The sequence below is a fragment of the Caretta caretta genome, chromosome 8 (assembly GCF_965140235.1).
Source record: "Caretta caretta isolate rCarCar2 chromosome 8, rCarCar1.hap1, whole genome shotgun sequence".
In the NCBI taxonomy this organism is placed as follows: Eukaryota; Metazoa; Chordata; order Testudines; family Cheloniidae; genus Caretta; species Caretta caretta.
Window position 1 is genome coordinate 92,726,039 of NC_134213.1, and position 25,247 is coordinate 92,751,285.

Genomic DNA, 25,247 nt, shown 5'->3' on the forward strand with positions numbered 1-25,247 from the left:
AACATGCACTCCTTTTCTTTGCAGAATTCAGACCAAGTGTAATGAACGTTTCATGTCTTTCAAGCACTGCTTTGTTATGCTATAAGCACTCATTTCATGCTTTGAATATTTCCTGTCAGACCTTCCTCGGATGATTTGGGGGGTGAGGGTGGGGGGGTTTGGTCAGAATGCTTTGCTTGTGAAGGTTAATGGTTATAAGCAGTGAAAACTGAAGTCCTCCATCAATCCTCAAGTCTTAAATACTGCAGGTCACTGATGAGGCAAGATTCTCTACTTGGCCCTTGTAGTGGCTTCAGAACTGACCCTAATTAACTATCCCATATCATGTTAGTTGACTGTCAGCATTCTTCAAAGCTGCCAAAACAGGGTGTCCTCAACAGAGTGCCAGCTAATGATAAGTAGGCTAAATTGTGAGCAGAGATGTACCCATTAACACTGGAAATTAAAAAACCTGTGCAATAAAATCTGGACCACAAACTCATTTGACTTTGGACATGAATCTCTCTGAAAGTATGGCAATACAGGAGAAAGACAAGTGCTTTCTTTACTAGACTTTTTAGATACTTTTTGCATAAGGGCCAGGAAACTGGCTGGGAAATGGAGTTAAATACAGCAAGAGTTTTGGTTCTAGAGCATTACAATTAACATTCTATACATTTTGTTTTGTGTTAGAAATGAGAATCTGGGCTGCAATCTACTTGAAATGAAACAGCATGAAAAAATGCAGGACTCACAGCACACTTTTATAAATTTTGTGGCCAAGTATGGCAGCATATGTTTCTTTGGAACCATATGAAACATGGACTCTAAGGCTCACTACAGACAACTGATTCCATCTTTCCCATAAATAAATCATAGTGTAAACTGTAATGGGCATAAAATAGAATTTTCCCCAAATCAAATTTTCATTAGCTAATGTCTACGTCTAGACTGAAATGTCCTACTATAGTCACTCTGTAGAAAGGCACACTGAATGACTGCACCAAATCTCCACTTTACAGATCAAATTCTGCCATAAGTTTACAACCTGGCTTAAAGTCACCTGTGTAACCCCAGGGAAGCCAATGGGACTTAAAGGGGTGTGAGTCTGTGGACAATCTGGCCCAGAGTCTATACGCAGGTTTGTTCCAACAAGGTGAAATTATCATTGATCTTCTACTTTACCCGCAAGGTAGCAGATTCATTGTTGTGAGTCCTAAGCTTCTTTTGAGGTACTTACTGACGAGAAGTTAATTTCAGTTTGATCTCTGAGCTTGGGAAGATTTCTCAAATGCTACTTTATAGCAAGAGAAAAGCAGCTTTCCATATTCATACAAATCCAACCCAAATGAGTCTATAAACAACAAGAAGAAGAACAACAAAGCTGCTTCTATTGTATCATGCCAAATGTAGCTATCATTGAAAGAAAAACTTCCTCTGCAGCCCCCAGGTATATCCTGGAAATGAGGTGCTTTACAAATGTTAGTAGGCTGACATGAAGCACTTTTTAACTGTATTAGTTTTCATTTCAACATGTGTTCAACTGAATTAGAGTAAAGTGGTATGACACTGGGTTCAACATGTAAATGCCATAAGAATGGCTTTTTGCTTTCATCAGTGTCTCTTTGGGATATTGATCTATGTTCTATGACACACAAAAAGGAAAAAAAAGATGATAATCATGCACAGCAATGAAATTACTGCAGGTTTCATGAAAGGAGAGAAAAAGAGATGAAATACTGGAACAAGGACATCAAGAGGCAGAGCTTTTAAGAACCACCCTTACCTCACTCAGTTAAAAAGAACAAAAAGCTTTTCTTCCATGTACTATACTGTAGCTAGAGTAAGGTCCTTCTAACAACATAACAGGTAAAAATGAAAGATGGTAACATTTTCAAGAGGGCCTAAGTGATGTAGGAGCCCAATAAGTGCCGCAGAACCTCAATGTCAATGACACTTAGGTTCCTAAGTGCTTATGTCACTTTTAACAATGGGACTTAGGCCAGGTCTACACTACAGACCTAAATCAGTATAACCACATTGCTCAGGGGTGTGAAAAATCCACACCCAGGAGTGACACAGTTATACTGACATAACTCCCCACACACATACACACACCAATGGAGACAGCGCTATGTTGTTGGGAGAGCTTCTCCTGCTGGCATAGCTACCGCCTTTCAGGGAGGTGGATTAACTACAGTGATGGGAGAAGCTCTCCCCCCATTGGTGTAGGAGTGACTTTACTAAAGCACTACAGCAGCTGTAGGGCTGTACATGAAGACAAGCCCTTTGGTTCCTAAGGCACTTTTGAAAATTGTACCCATCCAGATAAACTAGAGAGTAACAAACTCCTATTCTTCTTGTACTCCCTGAATTCAATACACTTTGGGCTCAGCTGTGTGCTTGCTGAGGCAAACTGCTGATGCAGAGCCTTTGAAAGGTATAATGCCCCCAGGGCCATGCAAGAAGCAGTGTGAGGTGCTTCTTCCTATACCCGCTCTATGGATGCAACAAGCACCCCCTGCCAGTGAACCCTGGCTGCTGCATACAGAGATCCTTCCCTCACCCAGACATAGCCCTTCCACATAGCTCTGCACTCCCTCGCACCTACAGCCATATTATGTCTGTCTTGAGCAGCCTTCCTCAGGAAAGGGGGAAGGGAGTGCAGAGAGTTCCCTACATCCATCCCACCCCCACCTCAGCCACATACATTATGAGGGGCCACAATTTGTTCCATTGTGGTTTTAAGCACTGAAAAGTTGGTACATGGTATTTTTTTAAAAACGCGTTTCTTTCATGTTTAATACCCAAGACCAGCCCTACTTCAATGGCAATGTTTACAAGTTCAGTCTAATTACCTCAGGGTTGAAAAACGTGTTTGGTGAGTTGCTTCACATCATTGTTTGGTCTTTTTTAATGCTGTGAAGAACAAGATGCCTTTCATTACCTGCAGTGGTATGAAGATACTTGCAGCTCGAAGCAGGAAGAATGTGTTTGAATGAAAAAACATTTGATTTGGGCATTAAATACTTTATTTGTTAGATAAAAATCTCCCCTCTGTGGATTTTGTCTGAGCAATGTTTTATTCGGCACATGTTGGTAATCAGATGCCAGATTTTTTTTTCTTTTCTTCTTCTTTTTTTTTTTTTAAAGGCACGGCCAACTAAAAGTTAGAAGAAAGCTAAAAATTAACAAATGAAAAGGAGAGTTAATGATCTGCTAATGGACAGCTATAGGCTCCGTCTCTTGCTGGGGCGGTTGAGAAGGAACTGAGGATACTTAGCCCACATGTGCTGCTTAGCCTCATGGCCCAGCACAAGAAGAGTGACAGTACATGTTGTGGCCCCAACGGACACTGCTACCAAAGTTCTCCGACCAGCAGCGCAGGGACGCCCACACACCTACCGTGGAGCAACCATAGGGACACTACTAGAAGAATAAACTGGAGTACTTGTGGCACCTTAGAGACTAACCAATTTATTTGAGCATAAGCTTTCGTGAGCTACATCCGATGAAGTGACCTGTAGCTCACAAAAGCTTATGCTCAAATAAATTGATTAGTCTCTAAGGTGCCACAAGTCCTCCTTTTCTTTTTGCGAATACAGACTAACACGGCTGTTACTCTGAAACCTAGAAGAATAAACTGTTTTCCTCTTTAACAAGTCCAGTCTCTTCACGAGTACCTTGCTGCTGAGAGCTATTCCAACCTCCTTTTCCAAAGGCAGTGGAAGGACGTGGTCAGAAGAAGTCAATCCACTGTTTGAGTTTCCTACTGAACAGACTCTACACCCATCACTTTTTCTTATTGATGAGTGCAGAGCACGTCTAACACTGGAGAGATTTCTTTCTGCTCCAGCTAGTCAGGCTGCGATATGTGCCTTGGATGAAGAGATCAACCAGCTCTGGATACAAACAGGAGGGAGCCAAGGACTAAATTTGGTGTTGGGAGACTCTTGATGTTTTTTTCTGCTCTCCTTCATATGCTTTGCCTTTTACCCATCTGAAGATGAGCCACATGATTTTCCCTTCTCTCCATTTTAAGCCCTCAGTTTCCCTCTTTATCTGGTTAGGATTTAATCTGGGGATTTCCAGTGAAGACCAGGAAGAGGGTCCTGTGATGGCTACAATACACTTGTTCACCTCTTTGCTGGATCTCTTGAAAAAAGTTTCTTTCTTTGTGATTCTGTTAGTTGTAGTAGGGCTAACAGGGTAAGCAGCTGCCTGAAGCTGTGTCTTAGCAAAGGCTAAAGAAAAGAAATGAGTGGCAAGGGCCATGTTGGGAGCAGTTGGCACAAATTTTTTTTCTATCTGCTGGCTCTGTCTGAGTGATAGCAACCATGAAACCCACTGGAGAAAATGGATGGCTCTAAATACAAGAGTAATGATTTGCATTAGCTTTAGTTTAGTGAAACTTAAATGGATGATTCTTCCTAAAGTAACTTACAGAATTTTAAACAATGAATTTAAACTTACTGTAGAAGACCTTGTTTTTCAGGGCTATATAGCTGACCCTTGTGAACCTACATTATTCAAGCTATGCAATATATATATGTATAATAAATAACTTTAGAATTTATGGAGTAGAACAGAAAGGATATTAACAGGCAAGCAGAGGGACTGTGCAACCCTCAGAAGGCTTTTAAAGATTTATTTTTTTAAATGAAGGAATGTGTGCATGTGAGGGGTAGTACTCTTAATTGATATACTTGTAGACTCCTTACAGAAATGCATGCAATATGATCCAAAATCTGTCCTCAATCTGGTTGCTTGGCTGTTGACTTCAGTGGGAGCAGAATTATCCCACTGCTATTTTCTTTGATTTTTAAGAAATTTCCCTCTCTGTGGGCACAATGCAACTGCTACTAAAATCAGTGGTGAGACTCCCCTTGACTCCAGAGGTATTTGGATCAGGGTCCATGGTAATGGTCTATGGCAAGTGTAGAACAACACAGTGAATATGATTTCCGTATGCACTTTTGTGTGTGCAGTTTTTCATTTTCTAAAGCCTGCAGTTTGGCTTTCATCCTGGCATTCAGCAGATCAGAACTGCAGGGCTATGTTGATGTCCATGCTGGGTCTGATACACCGCAAGCTGTGGACCGTGTGTGCACTGAGAATGAGCTCAACATCAACTTGGAGGGATCAGACCTTTTAGACCCAACAGCATGTGCTAGTCTAGGGACGCTCCCACACAGACACTGCAAACTGCAACTAATCAGATACAAGGATTCTGATATAGTGGGGGAAAATACCCATTACTAAAACTGAGTAAGAATAATTTTCCTGATTATTTATTAAGGAAAAAAGTACTATTGACAAGTCACCAGTGACATTCCAATAATTCATTAATGTTTGTCTTACAAGAAGCATTAAGACTCCAGAACTGACATTTCTAGTTTTATTGGGGTTTGACACATTTTATATTATTCACTGTCATTGCGGCTTTTTGGGGTGGCAGTTGTGAAATGTGCTTCCTTAAGACTGAGCACTGCATAGTAAGGAGAACAGTTGTTGAGAAGCTGCAAAAGAATGTCAAACAGACACAAAATAATAACAATAGAACATCCGAATCAGAATGATTCGGGGTGCCTAGCAAAGCGTAATTTAAAATGTGACATAATAAACAGAGGCAACATATTAAAAAAAAAAATTCAGAACTGGCAGAACAGATTTCACAGTTTTGCCAATTCATCTCCAAACCTGGCAATCCTTTTGCAATAAATTATAATTGTTCTAAAACAGCACTGATAAGAGAAGCTAGACACCGTCATTCAATAGTCAGAAAAATGTTTTCAGACATTGTGGCTAGAGATGAGCAGAATAAAGGCCCTCAAATCTGAAACATTTCAAATTTCAGAGAGAGAGAAATAGTGACCCAGAATGCCAGACGTCTCACCAAATCACCTGACATGATGAGATTTCTAGAGTGTGATGCTGAAATTTCCTGAGAAAAGCTCTTAAGATTTTGATATTATTGAATATAAACACTAGCCCTGATTCTCCCTTGAACTTGAACACTCAGCTCTAACTTTAAACTCTAATCCAAATGGAATCCAGATCTAAGCACCACCATTTTTGACTCATCCCTGTTTGTGACTTGTTTATTTACTAGTCAAGTATTCAGTATAAACATTCAAAACATTAAAGGAAACAGTGTTGTACCATAAAGAAGAGAGGCAGCTTATAAAGCACACCAAATCAAAAATCAATTTGATGGATTTGTTAAAGGGATATGAGAATTCTATCTTGTATGTTTAAAAATCCTATATGAGATAGATTTTTAATGCCCCCAGAAGTGTGAAAGGGGCTTTAGATTGTAAGCCCTACAGGGCAGACATTACAAGCCTCTTTTCTGTGTTTAGATAGCGTCCAGCACAATGGGGCCCCACTCTCAACTGGGGCCTCTGGGTGCTACTACAATATAAACACTTACTACTAATAATTATAAGTTCAATTTTTAAAAACATCAGAAAAAAATTCAGAATAACCAGGGATTGTCTCAGTTTCAATTATCTCCAATGTTGGATGTCACCATTTCTTGATTCCAAGCACTAATGAAAATAATTATCTGTAGTAACAGAAGGTACAGAATTTCAATTGCCAAGGAGGCCATAAGAGATGCTGGGCTGTTGTTTTTTGGGGTTTTTGGGGGGTGGTGGGAAAAGAAGGGTATTGTTTTTACCTCAAGTTCCTCCCTTTGTAACTTCATCTATCTTTTCACATACAATCCCCTCGCTCAATTACTGACAGTAAATGCTTCTCTGGGCCCTTTTACAATGGAAGCCAGCCATGATGTCCCTTCCATGGGTTCAATTTACTTCTACTTAGAAACTGTCCTACCTCAGAGAATACTAGTACCTGCTCACAGTGGTAACCTTTTGGTTTAGCCTTTCTCAATGGGACTTCTGTGCTTACGACTCCCTATTAAAACAATGCAGCAGTCTCACTGCAGTATTCTTAAAATTCACGGCCATGTGGCTGCTTTCTAACAAGGTCGAATAGCTGTCTTCAGAAACAAGTTTTAGAAATAAAGGTAGAAAAAGAAGAAGCAAATTAAGATTTGAGTCTTACTGCATCTTTTCTCTCCATGTAATACTACCACCTTCACAGAATCATGCCAATGAAAATATAGACAGCTCTGAAAAAACTTTTATCACTCAAGAAGTGGTTAATAGTTTGAGTGGCTGCTGTGATCATAGATTTCCAGTCCTGCTTCGAGAGGGTCAATGCTTCAGCAGAGCGTCCTGTCAGTTTTATTGTGTGTACTTTTGGGTGAGGGGGGTATAGAGAAGTGGTTGCAGAAAAATGAGAGTATTTCAAAGTGACTGTTTTGTTTTGCAGGACAATTTGAAATCCTGCAATCTCAAATGATGAGCTGGACAGATACTGTGAGTCAGGCACTTCAGAGTGTTCCGTTATCATGAAAACATCAATAAACAAAACAACGTTAAAAGCACACAGATAAAAATGAAAGTAAGGCTGTAGGCACCCCCTAGGGGGTCATGACTCATGACCCATGGTTTGAAAGTCTCTGCTATAGTGAAATAAGCCCCAGTACTGCATGCAGCAGGCTCTATTACAGCATCCCCCTAATTAAAACAATTTTAATGGAATAAAGATCTCCCTCCTGGACTGTAGAGACGAATGCTACTCTAATTTTGTGAAACTGTGGCATTTAACTAGGAAGAAGATGCACCATTCATTTTCAGAGATCTCTAGTCAGTTGTTCAAAGACTGAGTCTTTTTATACTACACATATGCACTTACTGCTTGAAAATGAAAATCCTTGTAAACATGGTCTACTGTAATATTCCAAAGTAGCAGCAGGTAAGAACTTACCATTTTCTGGCTGGTCCTTAATATCAGCTTCACTTGGCTGGCTGGGACTTTCAGATTGACTTGAATCTGAAAAACATAAAATACAGCCAAAAATTACAGGGTCTGCTGTGGAAAGTAGATCACAGGCGCCAGACTTCCTTAAAAGGTTGAAAGTACAAGCTAAGGACAGGAATGTTGCACTAGGACATGACAATGCTAGGAGGCCAGTGCCCTGGTCGTATTTATGCTAGGAAGAAACTGTATCTTGTTTACAGCATTGTATGGGGTGTTCAGTCTGTGCATTAGCATAAATTAGGCTTAGAGAAATCTTCTCTTTAGAGGAAGCCTGATTTAAACTGCTTTTCTACATTTTTTTATAATGCATTTTGCATGTTGCATGCAAACCTGAGACTTAATCCAGAGTCAAAACATATTTTTAAATTGGCATATAACAGTAACTAACTATAAAACTAATGTTAACTAACATGTTCTGATTACTGTCTATATGTTACAGCAACAAGAAATTCACAATACAGATAGAAGACCTGATTCTCATCATGCTTTCACTGTGGGTACGTGGTGTAGCACACTGAAATAAATGGCATGACTCCCCATTTACAGTGGTGTAAAGTGAGATCAGATGCTGAACCAACGGCTTCAGAACATGCACCAATAATGAGTTCTACAGGTTCCTAGTTAAAATTCTCCAACTAACCTACTAATATATTTGCCTGAAACAATAAAATGACCCATAAGATCATTTCTGTTGATGTAGGTTTGTTAATCTACATTCACTTTCTTTTGTACTAAAAAGCTGTTTTTAGTTTAAAAATAATGATTTTTAGCAGAAGCTTTGGGTAAACAAGATTTTTGTTTCATAATTATTTTTAACTGTCTGCTCTTCAAATTGGAAAAAAATGCTTTATATGTGTAAAAAAATATTTTCTAAAGAAAAACTCAACCTCTTAACTAGGTTTTCTTAAGACCAACAGAAACATTACAGAGTTAAAAGAAATCACACTTTATCAGTTTGGAGTAAAAGAACAATTTGGGATAAACTTAAAAGTTAAAAAAAAGTTTTAACTCAAAACACACTTAAGGAATGAAACCATTGTTACTGTACTAAAAAAAAATCTACATTTGTGATAAACCTATTTCCTCACTTCACCTTGACTGTGCAAGGTTTAGAAATAGCTGTCTGAAATTGGACTACATTTCAGTAAGAAGTCAATGCAAGATCAAAAGGTCATGACACTTAACTGTGATTAAATTGAAAATCTTACTTCTATTGCAATAGAGTGATAACACCACCCCTTCTTTTTCTTTGAGGTATTAATAGCACTGAAAGAAGCAGCACTACTAGAGACCTGGGATCAAGCAATGCTAATTTATTGCTTTAAAAAGGCCCCTTGCTTTTAAGCAAATGAAGATTTTAATTACTACTGAGTTCTATATAGAAAATGCCAATTTTAAATATTTTTAAAAAAATTACCTACTGACTGTATCTGTTAACTATCATGAAAAAGCTTAAAGGACAATTCCGTGTAAGTTAAACACTACATCTAATAAAAGGTGTGCGCAACATAATTTTCATAAAGTTTGTAATATAAACATTAAAAATGTTTAGTAAAGATAGCTCCAGGGTAGATATCTGTAGTTAAAATCAATGTGTAGTTCAACTAAAAAACCTGACAATGTGATATCCCACAACACTACTATCTACCTCTAAGAACTATCTTCTCCTCCAGCTTCTAAATGCATTACTTTAATCATTTCATAAAGGAAGTTTGGAAAAGATTTTAAATTTAAACTTTGCCGCTAACATTTTATTTTAAATATCAGCTTTGTGGGTTAGCATTACCTTATGCACCCTAAACGCAGATCCTGGATAGCAGATAGTCCATATAAGCCCATCCTCAACATTGCCATATTCTGGACACCATATTTTGACAGACGTTTAATGTTTTTGGTACCACAAAGGTCAAAAATTCAGTCAACATTCGAGGACTAATTCAACATATTTCATTTCATATGACATGCATTATGTTTCTTTTTTCCCCACCAAGCCGTTGTTCAATCACTGTTTGACCTTTACAACTAAAATAATGTTAAAATGTAGTAAAAATATTTATTTTTAAAAAACAGACAGTGAAGAAATATGGAAATAAGATGAATAACTAAAAAAATATTTTAAAAGTCATTTAGACAGCAGCGGGAATGGCCGATCACTGGTACATGCAAGGATGCCAAGCTACGAGCTGGCACACTTCTGATACCCAGTGTGGTACCTTCGCTCTTCATCGATGCTCCATATCCTGTATTTGGCACAGAAACTCAGACTTTCTCTCTAGATTCTGAGACACAAAGAATGCATTTTTGTATATGTTTAGTGCCGCTCTCCAGATACTAGAATTAGTGGCAAGACAGACACTGAGCCCAGAACATTTGTTAGCATATTGAGTCTTGACTTTTTTTTTTCACATCTAGCTACAAATCCTATTTTTCTGCAACCCTCTCCTCATGTAAATAATACCCCCAAAAACTATAATTTTGCAAACGGGTGAAGGAAAATAAAATGCAGTAAAATGTGTTTTTAAAAATACAATGACACAGATCATCTAAGGCTCCCAAAAATATTAACTGGGCAAAAGTCTGCTCAGAATTGTCATGCAAGGTACCGTCTCATGGAAACCCCTGATAAGAACACTGAAGAAGGCACATAGCCAAAATGTTTCTATGCAGAATTTTGTTTCCCTGGTTTTATTCAGATGCTGCAGATGATCTGGCACATATAAATGTGCCACCACACAATTAAAGGATTGGCAAAATTCAGTGCCATTGTATTTTATAACCTTGTCGAGGACTACATAGTTTTTGTTCACAGCCCACCTCACTTTTTCCTGAGTTGGCAATAGCTCGCACTATTTTTCATTTTGATTTAGGAAACTTTAAACCCCCAGCTTTCTGAATGTTTCATGTTTTGTGGGTTCTGATATTGTGGGTGGGAAGTCAATCCTGCTGAGTCAGTTAGCCAAACAGGTGACTAGAGAAATAAATTAATTTTTGTCCACACATATTAGATATAAATGAAAGATTGTTTTATAAGTATTTGCATGAAATCAATAAAATCACTGATTATAAAGCAGTTTAACAATGCATTTGACATTCTCTTCTCTGTGTATTTGATAGCTGCTTCACACAATACACTATATACACTTCATGCCTATTTTCTTTAGCAACGACATTGCCAGTTAAATTCTACCACCTGCAATAATTAGAGCCATTGAAAAACACACAAAACAAAATATACAGTAGATGGGAGGCCCTCTTGAATCCAGGGCCCCCTGCGGCAACGAGTTTCATTGGTGCCTGAAACTAGGGCTGGTAGGAAGCCAAAGAATCTGTATATTACAATAAAGTGCATGTTATTAAGAGGTGTATTTAAATGATTTCAGATGGAGTTGGAAACATCATAGTGAGGAAGCACTATTAAGATTCCGGATTTTTTCTAAATCCAGGAGTTTAGTTTTATGTTTAAGGAAGCTTAACCTTGAATAGCACAGCATTTTTTAGTTTAAAAAAAGCCCACCGGTAGAATTTTAACCCGTAAGCAGCTAGAGTTAGCATGCATGAGAGCGTACTTGGGTTACTGGACTATTGGGGCTCAAATGGGGCTGAAATCAATAACCATTGTAGGGAAACAGAATAAAAGGAATTTTGAAGCTATATTTATTCTGTATCTCCACAAGCCAACTATTAGTGGGGGTGAAAAAAGACAAAATGGGCCAGATTTTCTGAAGCAGCCTCTGATATTGTGCCTGTATTTTCTGTGCCTCTTAGGATCAGGCCCTTAAAAACATGCTACCCCAATGCAACAGTGGGTGTTATATGGAAGAGCTGAGTCTGATCTTGAACTTGACCTCAAACTGTGGATAGGCATGGTCCTTTAGCTCAAGCAGGAAGGATTTGTGCATTCTGACGCTGATGGTCCTGGGTTTCATTCCCACTGTCAGTTGTGCTGCCTTGTATGCATGTGACCACAGATTCACTACAGAGTAGAAAAAGAGCTCGTGGTGCTGTGTGTCACTGAACAGAAGTGATCCATTTTTTGACAACGATAAAACAGAAATATGAAAGGTTCACTGAAAACTCTGGGTTCTGGGTGGTAGCAACATCAACAGACTAACACTGCAGTCCTTACTTGTAGACAAGGAAGAAACAGACCTGAAACAGAGGCACAGAGGTATCCTACTTCCTCACAGAAAATGACCATAGTTTTACCAATTGCTTGTGCAGTTTGATCATCAAAAATACACTTATCCACTTACCACTACTACACTACTTATAATTATGCTACCTTGGAGAGGTACTGTATGGTAAACAGAAAATCTCCTCTAACATTTTCATTCAGGACATGCAATGTTCTTCCTCTCAACGTTTCCTGTTTGAATCTAGGCCAAAGTGGTAGTGACCTTAAGCGACCTATCTTGGCTATCTGGTGTTTTATGTTAAATGAATTAGTGGGTGTCAGATTAATTCCTACCAAACTAGTGTCCATATCACAACTGAACCCTTGTTAGCGGTTTCATCAGAGAAGCCAGTGTGTGAATGGGCATGGAAATGTATCTACCCTCTAACTGGGAGAGGTGGTCCCTTCAAGATAGAGGAAAAGCATGTTGGTGGGGATCGATCAGGAAGACTGTATTAACACTGCCCACGCTGACCCTGTTCTGTGGATAAATAAATAGAGAGCTCCTTTCTTCAGTACTGCCAATCCATACCTTTCACAAGCACTAGAAAAGTGCAAAGTTAAATTTTCCATTCATGTAATGTTTTATGGGGAAAATATTGTATAATAAACTGACACTTTATTCACGTTTCAGAGTCTTATTTGTAATAAAATATTTATACGGCTGGGTTGTGTTTGTACAATACATTTTTCATCTATAATTTGGGGTACAGATTCCACCAAAGATTTATATATGTAAAAAAATCTAAATCATATCCCTTTATACACAAACATGTATGCTGAGTTTAAGGGATCAGTGATTTACAAGCAGAAACCAGAACAGGTATTGAGACTTTTTATACTTACTTTTACGAAATTTACTATAATTGTTATTTATAGATAGATTTGGAAGGATTAGATTTTTCAGCAAATGTTGGTAAATGTCAATTTCACCTAACACACACACAAACTGACGAAAAAATATTTCCACCAATAATAATTAAAATTTGCAGATCAGCAAAGTAAGAAAAATGCTGCTTGAAAATTCATTAGCGTTTCATTGCAGAATATTTATTTTGTATATTTTGACATGTGGTGTTAACAAGTTATGTTTTAAGTTTATAAGGCTTTAGTTTTTTAATCTAAATGTGTACCGTCATCAAATAATTATTTTCTGACCCTTCTAATGTTTGACAACCTCCCACCACAGTGAAAATTTCGATAAATAAAAACTGAGGAAAAAAAGCTTAAAACCCATCATTTTGTGCAACTGTGAAAATTTAAATTGATAAACGTTTAAAAAATGCTTAAAAGTAAACATTGTTCCACTGAAATTATAAAAAAATAAAAATCAAATTCTGCCATGCCTATTTATAATTATAGGGGTGTGTACTATTATTTATTTTAAATAAGACACTGATCTACATTTAAACTCTAGCCATCACCTTCAAGTCAACTATTTTATAAGGTGTTCCAAGTGCCCATGTGTCCTTATCATACACGTCTGCCTCACACATTTATATATCCATACCAGCCTTCTAGTTCTTATTTTATGCACCCCATATACAGTATGTTATGTCCTTTCAACTCATGCACAAGGGCTCTGCAGTGGTAAAATCACAGCAATGCCAGTCTGGTTTTTATAAGGAGAGGACTCTTAATTCCTATACACTGGGAAAGAGATTATCTTTGATAATGGAAATGTAAATCAAAGCTTGCTGCTGTTTATTCCAGACAGACATTTGTGTGTTAAGTCTGTTTATCAGGCAACACTTTGTCTAAGCCAGGAAGTAGTCAGCCTTTGTAACAAGATGTATGCAAATGATTTTCCCATGAGCCCTTGCCACAAAACTTTTGTGGCAAAAAACTCCTTATTACTTCACCAGTAAGACGTTACTAAGCTACCCTGTAAGTAGACTAGCGACAAAACAGCTAGCTAGACTATGCTGATGAGTTTGAATAAGACCAAAACATGTGCCCACAGTCTGTTGCTCTTTATTCTAAGCAGACTTTGTGTATTACATCTGTTTATCAAGCAACACTTTGTCTGAATAATCAGGCTTTGTAACAAGGTAGATGGAAGCAGAGATCCCAGAAACTCCAGAGTAACTAACTCGTCTGAGGCAAAAACTCCTCATTACTTCCTTAGTCATAAGAAATGGGAGCAATACGTATAATAACTTGACTATAATGATAATAACACTCCAAAGCTGTAACAAAATGGTTTTCATTTTAAATCAACTTTGTTTGTTTTCATGAGTCCATCCATGAATGATTTACTGGTATCATGCGATAGCCCTAGAATGTGGGAAAACTGTGTATTCCCGTATTTGTTGGTTGACATTACAAACAAGCATTTGATTCACGTCTGTTTGTTTTTAAAACAGTTTACAGCCTTTTTGATTCCTGCTTATTGATTTATTTCTGGAACATTTTCTATGTATTTCTCTGCAGCAGCAAACATTAATTTTGACTTAATTCAAATTGTCATCAAAGGGTTCCTTAGGGAATCCCATAGCACACATTTTACATGTTATAATAAAATATTCTTAAAGTAAATACCATGCAACTGTTTGTTTTTTTAATTCCAAGAGACACAAAAATCCGTTACCCTAACCCAAAGCCCTTTTTCCTAGACAAAATAAACACTTTAGGACTTTACTTGTTTGTATTCTCCTCAGTGGTGCTGTATGCATCAGCAGCTAAAAACAAAGAAACTTTTAGCTGCTCAGACAAAATGCAGAAGCTCCCCAAACAACGAAGCAGGGCTGGGGGTGGGGAAGCATTCAGAAAGTCTGACAGTCCATTCAATATAGGGATGATGGCCATAATGCACCCAGGGTCCCCTTGCTAATTAAATATGCATTGGCACAGTTTTGATCGATGCAAGCCATGGATCAGATGACACACCTGCAAAATCTTGAGCCCAGTGCTCTCAGGAAAGGGAAAATACAGCCTGTCTCCTTATCTTTGTTTTCAAAGGCTCTCAATTTCTGTGCTTAGATATCTAATTTAATTCTCTCACCCCTCAGCAAACTGGATTAGGAAAGTCAATACTGCCTTTGTGCATCGACAGGAACACACAGCTTTCCTTTTATTCAATTTAGCCATGACCTTTAGACAAAGATAATGACAACTGTCTAAAAGTAAGGTAAGGCCCTACAGAGGGGGCCCCTTTGCTTTTTGTCATTCCACAGCTCTGGAACTCCCTGTCAGCCATGGGGCAAACTGGAAACAATTTTTTGCAAATGTCAGCTCCTAACCAGTCCTTAAAAACCAAGGGGAGCTCGTACTCCATCCAGGAAACCATTTGATTGGCATCCCACATCAGTGTCAGGACTATTGTCAGACACTCACCAGTCATTTCCCAAGAGGCAGAAATTAACCCTGAAGTAAACAATCACCCCAATAATACCTTGAGCTGCTGTATGGAGAAGGAAGCGATGGTACTATTTATTCAATAGACTTTAGAAAAAAAAGTGAAATGGAAGAGTCAAGTAAATTCCATGGGTAACAAATAAATTTCTGGCCATGATATTTGGAAGATAATTTGGAATTTTAGGCCTAACAGTATATTGTGGAGAGAGTTGTACATATCTCCCAAAAACGTGCATTGAAGTTCTAGAGATCTGAGAAGAACCTGTCCATATATCTTCATAAGCCTGATCCAAAGTCAGTAGATTGCCGTTGATTTCATTGGGTTTGGATCAGGCCCTCTATTACGTGGACCCCTGTCTACAAGAACTGGACTGAGAGCACAAATTCATTTCATACAGTCCTCCAAAAAGCCATCACCTTGTAATTAATTTTGGTAACTACTGACATGGGTCATATTTGAATTGATGATTTAGAGGTGAAAAAAATCCATATTCCCTAAGTAATCCAGCCCGACAAGAAAAGTGAGCTTTTATGATGTAAAATATTTAATTTTGCAGTATTTTTGGCTGCATTTAAAAATATACTTGGCATTTCCTAGATATGGACCATTATTTGTCTTATAAGCCTTTTTTACATAGGTTTGGAGAAAAATATTTGTAATGGGGAAAAAATCTGAGCAAAGTTGGATTTCTGAGTCTCTACAATCTTGGGAAATAAAAAAAATCAGAATAAATAAGAGCCAGGAGAAACTACTGCTGCCCTCATATCCCTGGGAAATACAAATTAACCAATTTTTCAACATCATGAACCCCAAAATAAAAAAATTTTGAGCCTCAACCCTCGGATTCCTTTCTACAAAATTTGCCTACATCCCTCACAAACTGATTTACACTATTCATTTCTATACTTTTAAAGTGATTTAAATTAATTAGATCATTTCAGTTTTTTAGAGCGCTTCCATTTGTATCTATATGGGTTTCTAGACAGATGCAGTGCTCACTTATTTAAAATTAACTGCAGTACAATAATTTTAAATTGCTTCACACTGTACTAATCTCAAGTGCTTTGATATATTTGAACCACTCTATTTAGAAGCCATCAACGTTCTGAATATGCGCACCAATGATGAGTTTAAAACACTGAAGGGCTTCATTGATGATCCTAAAGTGTCGGTGAGCAGGGTTCTGGGCACGCTCAATATATAGGTATTTAAAACTATAGAGTAGTTCTACAACGTTTGTCTGAACCTCAATCCGTAATTAATTAAAGCTCATTTGAGCTATAACATTTCAAAATGTGTGAACTGATAAAAAATTTACAAAACTAGAAAAACACCATTATCAATAATGACACATTGAAACTATTATTAAAAATAAAATAATGTGCACTCATATAACATCTTCCATCCGAGGAACTCAAAAGCATTTTATTAGCATTAAGTTAAATCTCACAATACCTCTGTAAGGAAGGTGATTATTGTACCCATTTTATAGATGAATGACCTGAGGCATGGAGAGAGTAAATGATTTATCTCCAGAGCTACAGTGTCTAAAAGATGGGAATAGAAGGCAAGAGGCCTGGCCCATAATATCTTACTCTAAACACCAGATATTGTTGCCTCTTATACATAGGCACCATAACTATGGTATTGCCATGGTTAACCTAGAAAACTTCCAACTGTACTGCATGGAAAAAGTGTGGTTTAAAAGCCTGCTACTAATGTCTGTCAGACTGAATCCTTTTAGTCTCCCTTAGGGCATGTCTACACTGCAATAAAACACCCACAAGTCGCCCATGTCAGCTGACTCAGGCTCATGGGATTCAGGCTGCAGGGCTAGAAAAATACAATGTAGACATTCAGGCTCGGGCCGGAAACCAGGTTCTGGGACCCTTCCCTCTCATGGGGTCCCAGAGTCTGGGCTCCACTGAGAGCCTGAATGTCAACAATGCAATTTTATAGCCCTGCAGCCTGAACCTGCTGACACTGGCCAGCCATGGGTGCAAACATACCCCTAGGAGTCCTGTCGTCTGCCATCTTTTCCTTCATTTTTTGGAGGCAACTTCAAATCACTTCCACAAGACTCTTTGAACTGAAGCACCTTCCATATCAATATATAATTAAATTATTAATCATAATAGTACATTTCTTTGTACTGTATTATATTATAGTGAAGATGATGTTTTCCCATGATGGCTTGGAGCAGATCCTGAAGGTTTGGTACAACTCTCTGAGCCTGACTCTAAACTCACCTACACAGGTTTTACACTGGTATAAACCGCACTGATTTCAATGGAGTCTATACCAGTGTATCTGAGAGGAGAACAGTGTCCACCATTTTCAGTATATGCGGAGACTCCACTGGGCTGCAGCAGTCACACACATCAATCTCTCCCCACCCCTACCCCTCCTTTTGCTATATATTTATTGTGACAGACCCACCCCTAAGGGATCCAAGTATGTTGTGTTTGCTAGGCTATTCATTCTGGTACCCGTTCTCATCTCTTATCCTCCCCGCCACCATGTAATAACTTGTAATGAGGCACATTTCCTCTGGCCAAGATGCACAGCATTACAAGGTCACCTCAAAGTTGCTCTCTGGATTGCACTAAAGGGGTGGCAGGAAGAGCAATGCAGTTCTGCCCTCTATCTATAAAACAAACAAAAGCATGTACTGACTCCAGAGTTAGAATCTTTAGGCTGCTTCCAAAAGTTGGTCTTTTTTCCATGCACAGCTGCTGCTGCTAGGCTTGCCAACCCTCCAGGATTGTCCTGGACTCTCCAGGAACTAAAGATTAATTTTTAATTAAATATTCTGTCATGTGATGAAACTTCCAGGAATATGTCCAACCAAAATTGGCAACCCTAGCTGTGGCACCATACCAGTCCAGCTGTTTCCCGGCACTAGCAACATAATGTATTTTTCAATCTGTGCATTCTGCTAAACTCATTCGTTTCCTAGACTCCACCCAAGACTTGACTGCTCTACGCAAAAGCAAGCAAACGAACAAAAAAAAAAACCAACTACAGGAGAAAAGTTTTCAAAGAATATTCAAATGAGAACCTATATACCAAAGGGAATGAAAACATTTACAAACGGAGGAATCCGCTGAGGAATGGGCCCATTTGATATACTAAGGATTAGTATTTCAAATGAAGAAGAATAATGTCACAAATAAAAATAGGTGAGTTTAGTTAAGAATAAAAAGAAAGGTGAAATAAAATAATATTTCCAGAAGTTTTGGTCAATATAAGCTCAATACTGAATTACAGTCAGCACCAATGTGAGCAAAGTTTAAGCCTAATTTTTTATTATGGATTCATAGTGGAAACTTAGTTTTCACAGCTCTCTTTCAATGGGATGTACCTGACACCTTGCCTCTTGGCTCTCATCTCAACTCCTTTTAAGTACATGTTTGGTTTTAGTGTCAATTTTTTCCCTCTGGTGGATGTCTTTTCCTTGTTCTTTGCACTTGAGGAGTTCAACGTGGCATCTGAAAAATTTCCATTTCAGATTTTCGTTAGCCTCATGTGAACTACGCCTCTCGAGCAAATATGGAAATATATGTAACTGAAAAACCTGCTTGCCACTTCTAAGCTCTCCTTCTTGCCAGACACCAGCTCTGCACCCCAAACCCCGTTTTCCTCTCTTCTAACATGCTTGCCTTTTGCAAATAATTTCAGAAATACTGCAGTCAGTCTGAAGCAATCTCCTAAAGTTAGGAGATTCTGTCTACCCAGAATACCCACCAGTTGCTGCTTTGCAGTTATGTTCCTGATCCCACAATATTGCAGATTGCAGCTTAAAAGAAACCTAAATTACCCTAAAAATCAGGGTGTGTTTTGCTGCATCAGTATCATGTTGGCATCGACAAGACAGATTCAGTCAGTTAGGCACCCTAGCTGTACTGTGCTTCTGCAGAGTATATAAGCCAAACGGGCAGAAGACAAAGTTAAAACTAATAGAGAAGTGATATCCTGCAGAGTCTATACAGAACCATTGTGCCAAATTACACCAAAATCCAAGGTATGAGGGCTGTCAGCAAGGAAAGAATGGAGCAATATTTAAAGTGAACACCTCAGGGAACAACAGATCCTTGGAGATATGTGGAATAGTAGGGTGCGCTATGGGGGGAAAAATGAAGACAGGGAACTGAAAAAACACAGCATAGAAAAGAGTAAGCTTAAAGTGTTCACTCTGAAAATATTAATTACAATTCATTTTAACTTGCTTACATTGCTGAGTTTCAGAGTAACAGCCGTGTTAGTCTGTATTCGCAAAAAGAAAAGGAGTACTTGTGGCACCTTAGAGACTAACCAAATAATTTGAGCATAAGCTTTCGTGAGCTACAGCTCACATGAGCTCTCTAAGGTGCCACAAGTACTCCTTTTCTTTTTACATTGCTGAGAAACTAAAATTTGAGAAGGGAAAAACAGAAAAGTCAAGAACTCCTAAAATGGAGCACTGCACCGAGTAGACAAAATTTCAATCAAACTTTTAAAGATGTGCGTCTGATCTGTTGAACAGACAGCTTGACTTGATTACAATTTTAAGTTTCAGTTTCTATTTCTGTTTTTGGATTAAAAGAATCATAGTGTCAGAAATTTAAATATCGAATAGCAAAATCTTTTGTAGGTTTAGAAAGCATTCAGAAAAGCTGTCAAAAGAAAACGCTATTCTGTTGCCACCATCTGCTTTCTGGCACACTGAGGAAACTTTATTAACAGCAACATTTTCTTGCGTTAGACTATTCACTAATCAGTTTTGTTCTAAAATACGAAAAATAAAAAATTACCCTTTGCTTAGAAGGCAAATAGCCACTTTTCTGTGGGCTGGCTATACCTTATGCTGTGTCTGATAACATTTGCACATTAAGTTAAGGTTACCTTGCGTTTTTTCTCCCAAGCTCATATCTTTAGTGTATTCAAAGCCGGCAAAAACTTTGCCTTGCTGAGACTAAAGAAAAAAACATCAAACATATGAAGTGTTAAAAATCGCTGAATAACTCAAAGGGAAAAAGATAATTTTGAAGGCGTTTTGGCTGAAATCTATTTGCCTTTGAATTGCATGAGTGTTTTAAAATGTTAAAAACACTGCAGAGTGACTAATGAATGTAAAAGAATGATAAAGAGTATGGCTCCAGTTATCAGTGGTATGCCTAAAACAAAATAATTTTGACCATTCTGTCATGCAAATATTGACTAAAATGTCATAAATAATGTCTGCGACAAAGATGATGGGAATCCTACAAGGGAGTATTTTGTGCAGCAGTACTTAATGTGCTATAGCATATGCCTCTTAGCATATATTACAGAGGTCGGGAACCTTCAGTTCGGGTAGTCGATAAATTAGCTAAGAGCAGCTAAAACTTCCCAGAGAAAATATCGTACAAATGCTTTTGGAAAATTAAATCCTTGCCAAATTTTAAATTGCAGTGTTAGTTTGGAAATATCTTTGAAGTTGTATTTGTAGGCTGGCTAGTCATGAAAAATCCAAAGCCTTCTCCAAAGAAACGAAGACAAACCATATTAAAGTGTAAATGACCCATTGGTCTATGATATTGGTAACAACATTTTCATATAGATTCACCTATTGCCAGGGCAAATGCCATCTCGGTGTCTTCACCACAGTGCGGTTAAAATAAACTAATCACAAACAGAACACTTCCATCATTACCCTTTGTAAGAACTAAAATATTAAAAAGACTTGGTCAAATATTTCTTAGACCAATTTGGCCTCAGCTCCACATATGTAAAAGCCCAGTAAGTTCTGAAGGTAGAATTATAATTTAAGGCAGAATCGTGTCAGAATGATCATAAGTGAATAATACACATCTTCATGGAAAGCAGGTGCAGGGCTGGGCTACTTTCAAAATCTTAATATTTTGTACATTTTAATATTTTTGTTTTCAATAACATAGAAATATCTGCAAAAAGAAAAGGAGTACTTGTGGCACCTTAGAGACTAACACATTTACTTGAGCATAAGCTTTCGTGAGCTACAGCTCACTTCATCGGATGCATGCAGTGGAAAATACTGTGGGGAGATTTTATATACACAGAGAACATGAAACAATGGGTGTTACCATACACACTATAACGAGAGTGATCAGGTAAGGTGAGCTATTACCAGCAGGAGAGAAAAAAAACCTCTCTGGTCACTCGATTACAGACCTAAAAGTCGCAATTCTTCAACAAAAAAACTTCAAAAACAGACTCCAACGAGAGACTGCTGAATTGGAATTAATTTGAAAACTGGACACCATTATATTAGGTTTGAATAAAGACTGGGAGTGGATGTGTCATTACACAAAGTAAAACTATTTCCCAAAAATATGTTTATTTTTCCCCACTACTGTTCCTCACATGTTCTTGTCAACTGCTGGAAATGGCCCACCTTGATTATCACTACTAAAGGTTTTTTTTCTCTCCTGCTGGTAATAGCTCACCTTACCTGATCACTCTCGTTACAGTGTGTATGGTAACACCCATTGTTTCATGTTCTCTGTGTATATAAAATCTCCCCACTGTATTTTCCACAGTATGCATCCGATGAAGTGAGCTGTAGCTCATGAAAGCTTATGCTCAAATAAATTTGTTAGTCTCTAAAGTGCCACAAGTCCTCCTTTTCTTTTTGCGGATACAGACTAACACGGCTGTTACTCTGAAATCTTGCATAAAAATATCTGGTCCCTGTCATGGATTCAATGCTTGCAAAATGTTTGCAATACTAACTTTTTAAAAGTTACATGCCCATAAAAAAAGGTCTGAAACTGGTAAGCTGTATTAGGTGCAATCCTGCTTATACAGCAATAAATCAATTTTTTTTTTTGAAAATCTCTTTGAAATACCAAACTAAGACAAGTGGTTCAGACTACAGAGGTGTGAATAACATTGCGCATCAAAGTGCTGCACTGTAACTTCCCCATATGGGGCCCGTGGGAGCAAACTAAAAAGTTCCTTGTTCTCACTATAGTCCTGTTTGAAAAGGACTATGTTAACGCAAAGTAAGAACCTTTTAGTTCATGCCCACAGCGTCCACACAGGGGAGTTACAGATCAGCACTTTGGTGCACACCCCTGTTCACACCCTTGTAATCCCAATTGCAGGGCAGTGTAGACAAGCCCTAAGGCCCAGATGAAAACTTGTGCCCGAGGTTTCAAAAATTTAATTTCTGAGCAAATTTTCACAGAGATGACAAATAATGATATTTTAGATTTTTAATATGCCTTTCATGCAGCATCAAAGAACTTTACCAATACGAATTTGCAAAATATTTCAATGAGGTAGAAGTACTCTGAAATCTATTTCATCTTTCTCTAATCTGATCTATTGCATCTGTAAAATATCTGTCACTATGCAATCTAATTATAGTGAAACTCGGTAGGTTATGTGACTTGACCAAGGCCACTCACTAGATTTGTGGCAGAACTGACAATTGTGCTTGGGAGTCAAGAAACCCAATCCCCTCTTCTCACCACTAGAAAGTTGCTTTCTAGTAATAAATTTATAAACATAGGTTTATATACTACAACGACCAGCAAACCCTTTACCATCATGAGATTTCTACAGTAAGGTAGTGCTAAGATGTTGTGGTACTCACAGAAATATCTGGGAACAGAGAGAAGATACAACAGCCGATCACTGTGATGGAAAGTACTCAGACACTATAGTGATGGTCACAGGATGGATCGATGGATAGATAGATCAATAAATAGATTGATAGATCAATCTGTGTGTGAGTGTGTGAAATAAAACATTTCTAAATAGTTTATATGAGCTGAGTACTCTTCATTTTTAAAATTTCTTGTGACCGGTTTTTAATAAAACTTCATTAACAAAGATTAAAAGGCTGAACACACATAGACACAGATACAAGTCAAAGAGGAAAGAGTTCTAATAGAGTTGCTGTGTCAACATTTTTTCCCGTAGAGGCAGAAATAGTGTGGAGGAGTGTCTTGCAGGAACTCAAAAAGTACAAGTTTCTACTGGTTATGGCTGTGGGTCAATCACAAAAGGACTGGAAGGATTGAGGATGAAGACTCTATTGGTTTTCAACATTAAGTTCTCAAAGCATGTTAATACATTACAGATGAGTATGCACCACAATTCACTCTTTGGGCCAAGTTTGGACTGATTTCAATGGAATAACACTAGGGATGAATTTAGCCCAGTATTTGCATAAAATTCCTTTTCTTATCATTCTTGCAATAAAGTCCTACATATATATTTTTTGGTGCTGTTCTGCTTTATCTACTAGAAGAAATGTCATCTTTATTTCTACATTCTGCTTTCTTTTTCATTTTAAAAAGGTGTATACTGTAGGAGTGTGCACAGTACACATACTTTTGATAAAGCTAAACCCTGTTTTGAGATGTGCACTTTATAATCCTTTGTGCTTTTGCACCAGACAAACTATTGGACAGTGAAGAAAAACATTTTAGTTCCCCTGAAAATGTAACTGTTCCTTTTCAAACAATACAAAGCGCAAGATTTGGGACATATTGCTGACACAGCAACATCACTGACTCAAAGAAACTGTGGGAAATGTCAAATTTATGGTCCTATGGGTGACTGGTGGAAGGTCCCCCCTCCCACCTTCAGCAAGCCCCTGTCAAAAACAGAGCCTCTAGAAACTTTTTGGCTACATCCCAGGGAAGCAGAAGGAAGCTGTATCCCACACTTCCCTCGGGACCTAATGAAATATACAGCCTCTGGGCTTCTTTCAATTTGGTCTTTCAGATTGCTAAACCAGTGAAAGAAGGATCCTAGCTGTCACAAAGCTCACATGTTTGGGGTCACCTGCTGCTCAGGGGTTCTCATGCCAGTTGTTGACATAATAAGAACCCCTTATACTTTAATTACAATTCACAGTGTGCAAACTCTGCAATCTGCTTTAAGGCAGACTGTCTTTTAAATCAACACTAAATTATAGTACTGTTCGAGCAGAAATGGGATGGAAAATGTGTCCAGCTGACGGAATAATTGTATTCAAATATTTGTAATGCTGGGGGAAAGTAAGCAATATCTCCGGAAAAGCACCACTGCATTGTCTATAACTCTTCAGAAACTGAAGCTAAATTAGATCTATTTATCCGGTATTCATACATTCATATAGACAATGCAAGCTAGACATTTTCATGTGATGGGATCCTACAATCGGTAATGCTCACAAGTAACAACTTTATGATCAGCTTGGGTTTCTCCCTCAGTCTGAAGTGAGATTAGACCTAGCAATGATGCTGGGATTTTCAAAGGAGCCTATGGGAGATAGGTGCCTAAGTCCAACTGAACTAACTCCCTTGGGCTGCGTCTAATTCCCTTGAGCTCTTTGAAAATCCTACCCCAAATAAACAACATGAACACAGGTTGGATTTAATCTAGAACTGGTAATTTATCCCAGTATAAAAATACATGGGATCTATTTTAAAATATCATTTTATTAGCTTGAGAAAGAGACCAGGGCCCTTCAGTTTCCCTGGCAGCTATCTCTATCCTAACAGTTATTTTTAATAAAGAGACAAGGTGGGTGAGGTAATATCTTTTATTGGACTGACTTCTGTTGGTGACAGACAAGCTTTCAAGCCAGACAGAGACAAGCTTTTGAGTTTGTCTCTTTCACCAACAGAAACTTGTCCAATAATAGATATCATCTCCCACACCTTGTCTCTCTAATATCCTGGGGCCTAAACAGCTACAACTACAATAAAGATGTGGTAAAACAACTGAACATAAATAAACTGTAATATCTAGGGGAGGAGTAAGTTTTCTTCTTACATATGAGAAATTAGGATAATCCTAATTTCTCATATGTAAGAAGGGGGAAGGGATAGCTCAGTCGTTTGA

The 25,247-nt window shown here is 38.0% G+C and overlaps 1 protein-coding gene across 9 annotated transcripts in view; it reads right to left on the minus strand.

The window, feature by feature from the left end:
- Positions 1-25,247, minus strand: part of NFIA (nuclear factor I A) — a 469,138-nt gene that overhangs the window by 137,944 nt on the left and 305,947 nt on the right. For all 9 annotated transcript variants that reach the window (XM_075131796.1, XM_075131795.1, XM_075131792.1 and 6 more), the window contains exon 3: positions 7,819-7,884. In XM_075131796.1, the coding sequence (XP_074987897.1) occupies positions 7,819-7,884 (66 nt within the window). The remainder of the gene's footprint in view (positions 1-7,818; positions 7,885-25,247) is intronic.